The following is an 11,977-nucleotide window of genomic DNA, read 5'->3' as shown; positions in this document are numbered from 1 at the left end:
AGTTTGCACTCACCAGTGATTTGGTGGGTTCCTGAAGTTGTTCTAGTCCTGTCTTGTTGCGGTCCCAGGTGGTCTCCTTTGGTATTCCTAGTTGACCCAGGAGAGGAGAAGAGAGAAACACAGCTGCTGCTGCTCTGTAACCCCACCTCCGGAAGTCTCCTCCAGAATTTACTTTTATGTATGGTGAAATGCAATGGTTCAGTGGCATTATTCTACAAGTTTCAACCCAGTTTTTCCATCAAAGTTTAAGACACTCTCCTTTCCCCATCTAGTAGTTTGGGCACCTTTGTCAAAGATTAGATGTCCAGAAGTGTGGGCCTTATTTCTCACCTCTTAGTTCTGTTCCACTGGTCAGTGTGTCTGTTTTTATTACAGTGGCCCTATAATACAATTGGAGATCTGGGATTGTGATGCCTCCTGTTCTGTTCTCCTCCTCCTTCTTCTTTTTTTCCCCCTCAAGATTGTTTTGGCAATTCTAGGTATATTCTGATTCCAGATAAACATTTGTAGCTTTTATTCTATTCTCCTAAAAAAAAAAGTTTGTGGGACTTTGATGGGGACTGCATTAAATTTGTATATGGCTCTGGCTAGAATATTCATTTTGATGATATTAGAAATTACTCTTGTCTGAGGGGTCATATCTCCCCATCAAAACCTAGATTATATATGTGTTCTTGTACATTCTCTGCTTGACCAGACTGGAAATTCAGCCAGTAAGGAGCTCCTGTTCTCAAATATGCAACTCCAGACAATCCCCTTAAGCAAGCTTCCTTTTCCTTGCTTCCTGAATCACCTGTTAGCTTGGTAACAGCTCCCTCCCACTCCTTCCTCATTGTTGCTTCAGACACTATGAACATGTGCTGGAGACCTGATTTTCTGCTTAGGAGACTCTGCCACCCCATGTCCTGGGATGTTTTCCATGAGTGACGGACATCATGCTGGGCTGGGAGTTCGCTCAGTGGCAGCGGCTCAGCAGCTCAGTTTATGTTCTGCCGTGCCTCAGGCCTGGGTTTGAGTACAGCACCACATGGGACCACCAAGGACAGCACCTGGAGGAGCTCTATGAATGGTGAGTCAGGGGTCTGTATCTCTCTCCTCTCTCAGGAATAGGCAATTAAAAACCATGGATAAGGAGGACTTCTCAGTGGCATCATGCATACACAAGGTCCTAGGTTCAGTTCCTAGAATTGCATTAACAAGTAAAGATGTCAGACTGCTCACTAAACTGATTTCTGTATCATCTGACTAGAGAAGAGGACCAGTTCTCAGGTCTGGTTCCGTAAGCACCATGGCTGGTGCGTGATGCTTATCCTCTGCTTGGCTTCATTCCCCATGCCAACGCTGAATAAAAGAACCAGTTGTTTCACAGAGCCTTGCCATGTGTCTGAGGATACTCTCCTGAAGTTTTGGTTAGGCATCCCCTGCTTTTTTTGTGTCCCAAACAGTTGACATACTCACACACCATTCCCAGTTTAGAGCCTATCCTGGTGGCTGAGCAGATAGTGATCTCTTGATATGCATAGACCAGACAGTCTTACACACAGTACACAGTCATTGTTGATTAATGTAGACCCACCGATGGAGATAAGGTTGATTCCCCAAGCCACATTTCTGCTATAAAACCAGGGAAGGAAGGAACAAATGTGACAAAGTAACCACAAGTGGGCAGATCTGTCTTACTCAGTGGCAAAAGATTCAAAATAAATTCCTGATACTGTTATGCTGAGTCTCTAAGAGACTGGCTGTGAGAGGCAGTAACTCTAGAATAGTTTTAAGTGTAGTTTTAAGTATAGTTGCTTTTTGCCCTCCTGCCCAGTGAGGTGGAAAATTCCTTGCCCTTTTCCCTTGACAAACAGAACCTAAATAGTGAGGGCCATCAGTTATTTTTGTCTGAAAGATCCTGCATCTGGCAAGCATTATCAGAGCCTTTGCATAGGGTCTGAGGAATTCTGTAACCCAATAAGTTACAGCATATGGCCAGATAAATTGCAAACAGATGGCCGGGTGGTCCCAGCAGAGGACAAAAGAATGAGGCAACCTTTTTTTGCATACAGGCTTGAAATTAGACAAATTCTATAGGTTGCTCAGTGTGTTGTAATGTTTGAAATGATTGGACCCCGTGTTTTCTATAGAGTACCACTGGATATATTATAGAATCCTCATTTTGCATGACCCCCTCCCTTGGAGTGAGCTCTGAAATCCTATAAATAGTGTGGTTTGAGCTTTGTTCGGGGTCGAGCTGGCAGACTGCTGTCTGATGCCACTCGGCCCGGATTCGAATTCGTTAATAAACATCTTTTGCTTCCTTGCAGTGGATGGTGGTTTGATTTCGCTCTTTAACACTGGCTTGTAAATATGTAAGGCTATCAATTCTTTTTGCTTAATGCAACACTGGGGAACTTGCCAGGGACCTTCATGCAAGATACTCCTGAGTGGTGCCACCTTGACCTGATTATTTTTATTCAGATCCAGAGCCTAGTGTATGTGTGACTTCGCCATTTCCAAGACGACTTTTTTCACTCAGAGAAAGCAAAGGAAAGGGTTGGGGAGATAGAATCATGGTTCTGTAAAAGATTTTCAGGATTGAGGGCCCAGGTTCAATCCCTAGCTCCACCATAAACCAGAGCTGAGCAGTGCTCTGGTCCTTCTCTCTCTCTTTGTATCTTTCTACATCTCTCTCACTAAAATAATGTAAGTATTTAAGAGAGGGAGAAAGCAAAGGAGACACACCACAGTGCCAGAACTTCCCCTTGGTGCCTGATACTCCCATGAGGTGCCAGGGCTCAAACCTGGACTACAAATCTGGCAAAGCATGTGCCCTACATGCCGAACATACTCTCTCCACCACACACCCAAATTTTAAATGTATATATTTTTTTCCTTTTTTTTTTTTTTTTTTTTTAACCAGAGCACTGCTCAGCTCTGGCTTATGGTGGTGCAGTTGTTTGAACCTGGGACCTCAGCGTCTCAGCCATGTCTTTTTTGCAGAACCGCTATGCCATCTATCCCCACCCCAACTTTTAATTTTAATTTTTTAATTTTTTATTGGGGGATTAATGGTTTACAGTCGACATTTAATACAAGTTTCTACATGCGTAACATTTTTCCAGTTTCCCCCCAACTTTTGACTCTACAAATTTCCCCACAGAGGACTACTCAGCTCTGGCTGATGGTGGTGCAGGGGATTGAACTAGGACTCTAATTTAAGAGTTTCTTTGCATAACCATTATGCTGTTTATCCTTCGTCCTAATTCTAGGTCCTTAAAGAAGAGAGGAAGAGGGAGGGCAGAGAACAGAGCAGAGCTCCACCATCCCTGCAACAGGGTGGCCCCACCCCTGCCCTACCCCACCCTCACCACGCCCCCTCCCTTGCTTCCTTCCCCGCCCCATCTCCCAGCCGCCCCCAGGCGCAGCGCAAGCAGGTGGGTGGCGCCGTGACGTCACGAATGCGCGCCGTGCGCGAGGAGTCCGTAGCGGTTTGCGGCGGCTTGCAGCGGCCATGGCGCCGCGCAAGAGGCTGCCGAGCGAGGACGGGATGGCGAGCAGTGGGGTCGGCTCGCTCCTGGACAAGTGAGTCCGCCCGGCCGCCCCCGCGTCCTTCCAGCGCCTCGGGTCTGAGTTGGGCCGCAGGAGAGCGCCCCCGGCACGACCACCGTCCCTCGGGAGGGTCCACTGAGGCAGGGCCTGACCTCCAACGAGCCTGGGCCCGCCTGGATCTGGGTGGGAGAGGAGCCTGGCCCACCCCGTCTGCTGAGGCTTCGTCCACAGAATCGGGGCGCGGGGCCTGGCGGGGTCCGTGAGCTCCTCGGGGCCCGTCTCCAGCCGGGATTAAAGCCAGTCCCTTCCCGAGGGAGCAGCCGGCTGGAGGCCTGTCGCCGCAGGGCGGCTCCCGGAGGAGCGGGGAGGGGGCGCTAACGGGGTGGCCCGGCACCCTGGTGGGGAGAGCACCCAGATTCCCTTCGGAGGTCCTGGAGGGGGGCTTGGCGGGCAAAGTGCACGCCTGCCTTCAGTGCCGCAAGCTCCGGGCTGTGTCCTTGGCGGCTGCGAGGCAGCACCAAGGACAGCGCCACTGATGTGGGGGGGCGGGTAGGAAAACAGGTGGAGCTCCATGGGCCTCCGAGCAGCAGCGTCTGGGCCTCAACCCACAGACTGAGCATTAGGCAGGGAAGCTGCGCACATATCCGAGTCCCTGAGGTCATGTAGGCACCGCGTTAAAAGATAATAGCAAAGGGGGCGGGGGTGGATAGTATAGTAATGCAAACAGACCGTCCTGCCTGGGAGCCCGCGGTAATGCAGTGGGTTAAGCGCAAATGGTGCAAAGCACAAGGACCGGCTTAAGGATCCCGGTTTGAGCCCCCCCCTCCCCCCGGCTCCCCACCTGCGGGGGGGGGGGGGTCGCTTCACAGTTGGTGAAGCAGGTCTGCAGGTGTCTTTCTCTCCCCTTTCTGTCTCCCCTCTTCTTGATTTTTCTCTGTCCTATCCAACAACAATGATAGCAATAACAACAACAATAATAACAAGGGCAACAAAAGAGGGAGAAATGGCCTCCGGGAGCAGTGGATTCGTAGTGCAAGCACTGAGCCCCAGCAATAACCCTGGAGGCAAAAAACAGATTGTCATGCTTGAGGCTTCTAAGTCCCAGGTTCAGTTCCTCTGCACCACCATAAGCCAAAGCTGAACAGTGCTCTTGTTAAAAAATAATAATAATAACAAAGGAATGTCATTTATGATTATTGGAGATGTTTACACACACACATGCACAGCCTGCTTCAATTGTCACGTGTGTTCATGAAGTGCTAGACCTCCCCCCCTTCTAAGGGAGCAAAAGCACACACAAACACACACACACACACACACACACACACACACACACCTTGTGTAACTGAGAAAGACTGATTTCACGGCCAGTGCCCCAAAGGTGTCTTTGGGGAAAGACTTGTATGGGGCCAGGCCACAGCTCTGTGATAGTGTGGAGGGCTTGCGTTGCCGAGCCAGGTCCTGGGTCAGAGCCCTGGCTCCGCATGACTGCACCCTAAACAGCACCCTAGACACTGCCCAGGAACTGTGGAGCACTGCTTTTCTTCCCTTCTACCCAGCACCCAAAAACGAAAACATTGCCACTGCACCCCTCTCCCCCCAGTCCACTCAGAGGTGGTGTCACTTATGCACCTTTGGTTCATCCCCTAAAGCTCCACTTAGAGAAAAGCAGCTGTTTCCATGTACAAAGGAAGAAGTATGCCAGGGTATCTTAGTCACCTGGTCTCTGGAGAAAGATGAACTAAAAATCTGCAGTTTTGTTAGGCCTGCCTTTCATCAGAGAACTCTTGGTAAGCTGACCTCCCTATTTCTCCCTCGCTCTTAGTTGAGAATTTTCAAACTATGTCTGAAAATCACGGGAGCAAGTTGCTGAGAATTTCTGGGTGTCCCCATGTGTGTGGGAGATATGTACATTGCTAGTAAATTTCTCCAGCTGGAGAGATAGCCACGAGGTGGGGCTTGAGACTTGCTGCGCATATAACTCAGATTTGAACCCTGGCAACATATGAAACAACCTTGGCACCAGAGGGAAACTCATGATGGAGTAATGCCTCTTTCTTTCTCTCCATCTCTCCCCACCCCTTCTCTTTACCTAAAATAAAAGGAATGAAAAGGCCTGCCTGGCAGCAAGAGAATCATGCCCTTGTGAGACCCCAGTTTTGCAGATAAATAAAATTTTTTGACTTTGATGAGCCTGCCTGATGCTGCTTATTTGATCAGCCACAGAGGCACTTCTTTTGTGCCTCAGTAGAACTAGTGGATTTCGTTGACTTGGAACACTTTTCTGCTTTGGCCTTTTGTTTGATGTGTGTGTGTGTGTGTGTGTGTGTGTGTGTGTGTGTGTGTTGATGGAGAGAAACTGAGAAGGAAAGAGGAGGGAGGAAGAGAGGAGCGACACCAGCTTCACTGCTTATGAAGCTTCCCCCCTACAAGTGGGGACCAGGGGCTTGAACCCAGGTCCTTGTTCACTGTAACATGTGTACTCAATCAGGCATACCACCACTGGCCCCCTGATTTTGTCTTTTGAGGTTTATTTTATGAGAGAGATGGACAGAGTTGTGAGGTGCTTTAGAGACAAGTTGTAGACTCCATTCTTTCACTGTGCTGTACAGATTTCCCCTTTTTGTCAGACTCAGCAAGCTGGGAGTGTGAAGCAATGCAGTGTTTCTCTCACAGCCTCTGCTGTCATCGGCCACATGGGCAGGTATTGGGTGTCACCGGTTGCTGTGTTGTCACAGCGGACTGCAGGGGCAAGTCCCAGACTTAACAGGTCCTGGTGGATGGCACTGATGTGTGAGTGGCTGCTGGAATGTCTTTACAGCAGAGATTAAGAGGCACTACAGGGAGAACACAGTGTGACAACCCTGAGAGTAATTGCCATGGAATGAAAACTCCCTGGAGCAGAGGCTTCCTGGTATCCGTGATCTAGACACATGAATAAATCAGTGGAATAAATCATTGCTGCCTGTCTGATAAGAAATCACTGATCTCTAAGGCCTATTCTGAGTCCAAGACCCCTACCTTCCCCCTGTGCTGCTGTGCTGAGACTCTAGATGAGAAGTAAGCAGCTCTGAAAGAACAGCTTCTCAGTGGGCCCTCCTCAGTGATAACTGGGAAAGAGCATCATCATGGTGCTCTCTCTCACGATTACAGGAGGCCCCGGAAGTCCATCTGCTGGCTATTCCAAAGGCCCCTATTGCAGCACTCTCCCAGACTCCTGTCAGCCACACCAAGGTGCAACAGCTGAGCTGAGACCAGAGGGCCTGCCTATTCCTCTGAAGCCCCTGCAGGGCCATCTTCTAGCTCTGCATGCGAAGCCAGTCTGGGTCTCTGCTCCTCAGTGAGCAGGCTGTTGACCTTGGCTCAGCCTGATGACTCCTCAGTCAGTCGGCAAGGCCTTTTGGGCTCATCTCTGGGTTCTAATGCCTGGGGCACATCTGGGTTCTTGTGGAAAGCTATATGGATCTGGTGCGGGGAGAAAAAAAGCCTTCCAAATTGTGTCAGGGCCTCCCAGTGCTGAACCCGGCCCAGGGCAGGAGACAAATGAAGAGGCTCAGCAGGTAAGCCCTGCTTTGATCTGTATATGTACACAGCACATGTAAGTCAGCCATGGCGGGTGGGCCGTGGTACATCTGGGGAACCGCATGTGTTAGCATGCACAAGGACCTGGCTTTGAGCCCCAGCTCCCCACCTGCAGGGGGAACCCTTAATGAGCGGTGAAGCAGGTATTTGTCTGTGTCTCTTCCTCTCTGTCTTCCCCTCTCCTCTCAATTTCTGTCAGTCAAAAAGGGGGGGAGGTGCTGGCTGAGCATACACGTTACCATGCTCAAGGACCCAGGTTTGATTCCTTACTCCCCACCTGCAGGGGGGATGCTTCATGACGGTTGAAGCAGGTCTGGAGGTGTCTATCTATCCCTCCCCTCTCAGTTTCTCTTCTATTTTTTTGTTTGTTTGTTTATGAGAGGGGAATCTGTGGAGGAGCCAAAGAAGACGTGGATTTGCTTCCAGTCCTCAAGCCAGCCTGAGATGCAGCGCTCTTATTAGCTTGCTGCTCTGTAAGTCACAGAGTGCACACAGAGTTCCAACCTGCTGCCTCTGTGTTTGGCATGATCTACAGGAGCTTTGCATTTCCGGCTCCATCTCTAGTGACTTCACTGCCTGCATCATTTTAAAGAAACTATAGAAACAAGCCTGATGGATTAGCAGATGAAAAACTTTTGAGTTGGTGGTCCAGGTGGTGGCACAGAGGATCAAGTATTGGGCTCACATGCTGTGGGCCTAGGGTCTGATCCCCAGCACCATGTGTGCAGGAATGTTGCTCTGGTTCTCTCTTCCTCTCTAAAGAAAATACATTCCAAGGTGGTGATGCATCTGCTTGAGTGCACATGTTACAATGCTCAAAGACCCAGGTTCAAGCCCCTGGTCCCCACCTACAGGGGGATTGTTTTGTGAGTGGTGAAGCAGAGCTGCAAGTGTCTCTCTTCCTATCACCCCTTCTCTCTCAATTTCTTCCTGTGTCAATCCAACAAATGAACAGAATAAAAAAATTAAAACATTAAAAAAAATTCTCAAATGAAAAAGCATTTAGTATGTGGAGGGTAGATAGCATAATGGTTCTGCAAACAGACTCTCCTGCCTGAGGCTCCAAAGTCCCAGGTTCAATCCCCCACACCACCATAAGCCCAAGCTGAACAGTGCTTTGGTAAAATATATATATATATATATATATATATATATATATATATATATATATTAAAAATAAAAATTAAAAAGCATTTAGTGCTAGCAATATAGTTCACTTGGGTAGTGTGCCACTCTGCTGTGAGTGTGACCCAGGCTCAAGCCCTGTACTATACTGAAGGAAGCTTTGTTGCGGTGGTTTCTTTCACACAATCTCTGTCTTTTAGTCTGTTGGTGAGTGCTGTTGTAATGTTTATTAAGGGAGTGTATCAGAGACCTTGGTGATAACTGTCTTAAAGAACTTAGGTTGTTCAGAACACAGGAGTGAAATTTGTGGAGAAACAGTGCAGAAGCACATCTTGCTGGTAACCGAGCATGGACCTGACCTGCATCTTAACCCAGTTCAGTGGGAGGATGTGACCACCAGATATGCACCTGTTTATGACAGGGCCGGGGACCAGTAAGTACCAGGACAGTAATGCTCACTGCGCTGCGCTTGTCTTTCAGGTGCCTTTGGTACTTCGTGAGAAACATTTCCAGATATATCACAGAGGTCAAGTCTTTGCCGCCCAACATAAAAGACCGACTGCTTAAGATAATGAGCCTGGAGGGGCAGATAACAGATTCCAATATAAGCGAGGTAAGAGGGTCTACCACTACCAGGCATGCAGATGGTCTTGCTCTTTAGCAAGCCTGTGGTCTCAGGCTTTTGGAGAAATGGTATACAGAGGGGTTATTATACACACACACACACACACACACACACACACACACACACACTACAGCTGAGGTTGTTTGTTTGCCTCCAGGGTTATCGCTGGGGCTCCGTGTTGGCACTACGAACCCACTACTCTTGGCAGCCATTTTTTTATTGGATGGGACAGAGAGAAATTGAGAGGGGAAGGGGATATAGGGAGAGAGAGATAGACAGACACCTGTAAACCTGCTTCACGCTTGTGAAGCCTTACCCCCTACAGGTGGTGAGCCAGGGGCTGGACCTTGGGTCTTCATCCAGGTCTTGGTGCAGGTCCTTGCACTTAGTACTAAGTGGGCTTAACTGGGTTCACCACCACCCAGCCCGTTTTTGTCTTTTTGCCACCAGCGTTATCAATGGGGCTTGATGCCTGCATGATTTTTTTTATGGCTTTTTATTTTATTTATTTATTTAAATTTCTTTATTGGGGGATTAATATTTTACATTTGACAGTAAATACAATAGTTTGTACAAAACATTTCTCAGTTTTCCACATAACAATACAACCCCCACTACATCATTTCTTTTCCTCCTCCAAGTGCCTGCATGATTAATCCTCTTCACCTGGTGGCTTTTTTTTTCCTCCAGGGTTATTGTTGGGGCTCAATGTTAGCACTATAAATCCACTGCTCCTGGAGGCCATTTTTTCCATTTATTTGACAGGGCAGAGAGAAACTGAGAGGGGAAGAGAAAGACAGACACCTGCAGACCCACTTCACCACTTGTGAAGTGACCTGCCTGCAGCTAGGGAGCCAGGGTCTCGAACAGGGATGCTTGCTTGGGTCCCTGCTCTTTGTATTATGTGCGCTTAACTACATGGACCTCCAACTTTTTTTTTTTCTTTTCCTTTTTTATTTCTTCCTTTCTTTTATTTGATAGGATAGAGAGAAATTGAGAGGAAAAGAGAAGTGAGAGAGGGAGAGAAGAAGAGACCCCTGCAGATTTGCTTTGCCACTGGTGAACCTTCCCCCCAGGTGGAGGCCAGGGGCTTCAGCCGGCATCCTTATGCACAGTAACACTCAGCCAGGTGCACCACCATCCAGCCTCCATCCCTGCTCTCTCAAGCTCCTTTTATTTTTATTTTTTTTCTCAGCAGAGATATTTCTGGGACTCAGTCTCTGTATTACTTCACCATTCCTGGCCCCCTCTTCTGCCCCCTTTTTAAAATTTAATTGAACTGTTCTTTTGACTCAGGGTGAAAAGTAGGCACCATTGTCTGAGCTTGCTCAGCTGGAAGCAGCTCTTATAGAGCTACTGGGGATCATAGATGACTTATAGCCACAGTTCACGAGTGCTGCCCCTGGGCTTGTCTGGCACCTCCTGTGTTGGCAGCCGGCCCCTTCTTCTCCCCTACCCCCCCCCCCCACCCTTTATCTCAAGCACAGTTTTGAAGCAGATCCATGGGACTGAAGGGGTGGGTGCTCTGCTGTTCTGTGCTCTCGTGACTGATTCTGAGAATAAAAATCCCATCAAGCAAGGCCGTTCATTAACGGAGGGTCGGGCCGGTGGGGTCCCTTCTCCCCTGTGTGCATGTACAAAAAGACTTCCACTGGGGCCGGAAGAGAGCCAGTGTTCCCACTTAGAGCAAAGGTAACTGGGGGCGAGGAAACTGGAGGCAACACTGGCAGACTCAGCTTTGGACAGTCTGTCCCCCAAGTTGTTCTTCCAGGCAGGGCCACTTCCTGCTCAGCTTCCATGTCTGCCTCACACAGGGACCAGGCAGGCCTCATGGGATCCCGAGTGACATAGGCAAGACTGGGGCAGTGCTCACTCAGGGGCTGTGGGCCACTCACCTGGTGTGGAATACACACCTCTCCATGTTTGAGGCTCTGGGTTCAAGCCTCTGGCGAGAAATGTTCACATTACCAGAGTAGATTCTTATCCCACTTTTTCTTCAAAGAGATTTATGTATTTATTTATTTATTTACTTTTTGGATAGAGACAGAAATTGAGAGGGGAGGGAAGGGACAGAGGGGAAAAGTAACAAAGAGACACCTGCAGACCTGTTTCACCACTTGGAAAGTTTCCCTCCTGCAGGTGGGTACCAGGGGCTTGAACGTGGGTCCTTGTGCACTGTAATGTGAGCACTTAACCAAAGTTAACATATACGCTCAACCAGGTATGCCACTGCTCAGCCCCCAAAGTGTTATTTTTTTTTTAATTGCCTTCAGGGTTATTGCTAGGGCTTAGTACCACCACTACAGACCTACTGCTCCCAGTGGCCTTTTTAATTTTTTTCCTTTTTTTTTTTTCTCCTTCTATTGGACTTCATAGGACAGAGAGAAATTGAAAGAACAGGGAAAATAGAGAGGAAGAGAGACACCTGCAGCCCTGCTTCACCACTCATGAGTGTCTCTCCCTGCAGGTGGGGAGCAGGGCCTTGAACCTGGGTCCTTGTACATGGTGATATGTGCACTTAACCGGGTGTGCCATTACTGGGCTCTCGCAAAGAGTATTTTTTTAAATTATTATATTTATTTATTTATTGGATAGAGACAGCCAGACATTGAGAAGGAAGGGGGAAATAAAGAGGGAGAGAGAGTGGTCTGGGAGGTGGCACAATAGATAAAGCATTAGACTCTCAAGTATGAGGTCCTGAGTTCGATCCCTGGCAGCACATGTACCAGAGTGATGTCTGGTTCTTTCTTTCTCTCCTATCTTTCTCATTAATAAATAAATAATTTTTTAAATTCTTTTTTTAAACTTTATTTATTATTGGATAGAGACAGAGACATTGAGGAGAATGGAGGTAGAGATGGAGAGAGAGAGAGAGAGAGAGAGACAGACATCTGGAGCCCTGCTTCACCACTCATCAAGCTTTCCCCTTGCAGGTTGGGGCCAGTGGCTTGAACCTGGGACCTTGCACACTGTAGTGTGTGTGTGCTTAATCAGTTGCACTACTGCCTGTTCCCAAGTAAAATCTTTTTTAAAAAAAAAAAAAAGAAAGAAAAAGCTGTCAGGAGCTGTACAGTCTTCCTGCAGGCACTGAACCCCTAGTGACAGAAA

General features: G+C 48.3%; 1 protein-coding gene across 5 annotated transcripts in view; it reads left to right on the top strand.

The window, feature by feature from the left end:
- The first annotated feature begins 889 nt into the window (after window positions 1-889).
- Window positions 890-11,977, top strand: part of AMN1 (antagonist of mitotic exit network 1 homolog) — a 29,080-nt gene continuing 17,992 nt past the window's right edge. For 3 of the 5 annotated variants that reach the window (XM_060194621.1, XM_007538388.3, XM_060194620.1), the window contains exons 1-2: window positions 3,415-3,570; window positions 8,725-8,857. In XM_060194621.1, coding sequence (XP_060050604.1) covers window positions 3,500-3,570; window positions 8,725-8,857 — 204 coding nt within the window. In that variant the 5' untranslated portion in view covers window positions 3,415-3,499. Of the gene's footprint in view, window positions 1,070-3,408; window positions 3,571-8,724; window positions 8,858-11,977 lie in introns of those variants that run through there. The other 2 variants (XM_060194622.1, XM_060194623.1) reach the window with 2 other exon arrangements.

This window comes from Erinaceus europaeus, chromosome 7, assembly GCF_950295315.1.
Source record: "Erinaceus europaeus chromosome 7, mEriEur2.1, whole genome shotgun sequence".
Lineage (NCBI taxonomy): Eukaryota > Metazoa > Chordata > Mammalia > Eulipotyphla > Erinaceidae > Erinaceus > Erinaceus europaeus.
Note: the sequence above shows the minus strand (reverse complement) of the source record. Positions and strands in the feature narration are given on the sequence as shown.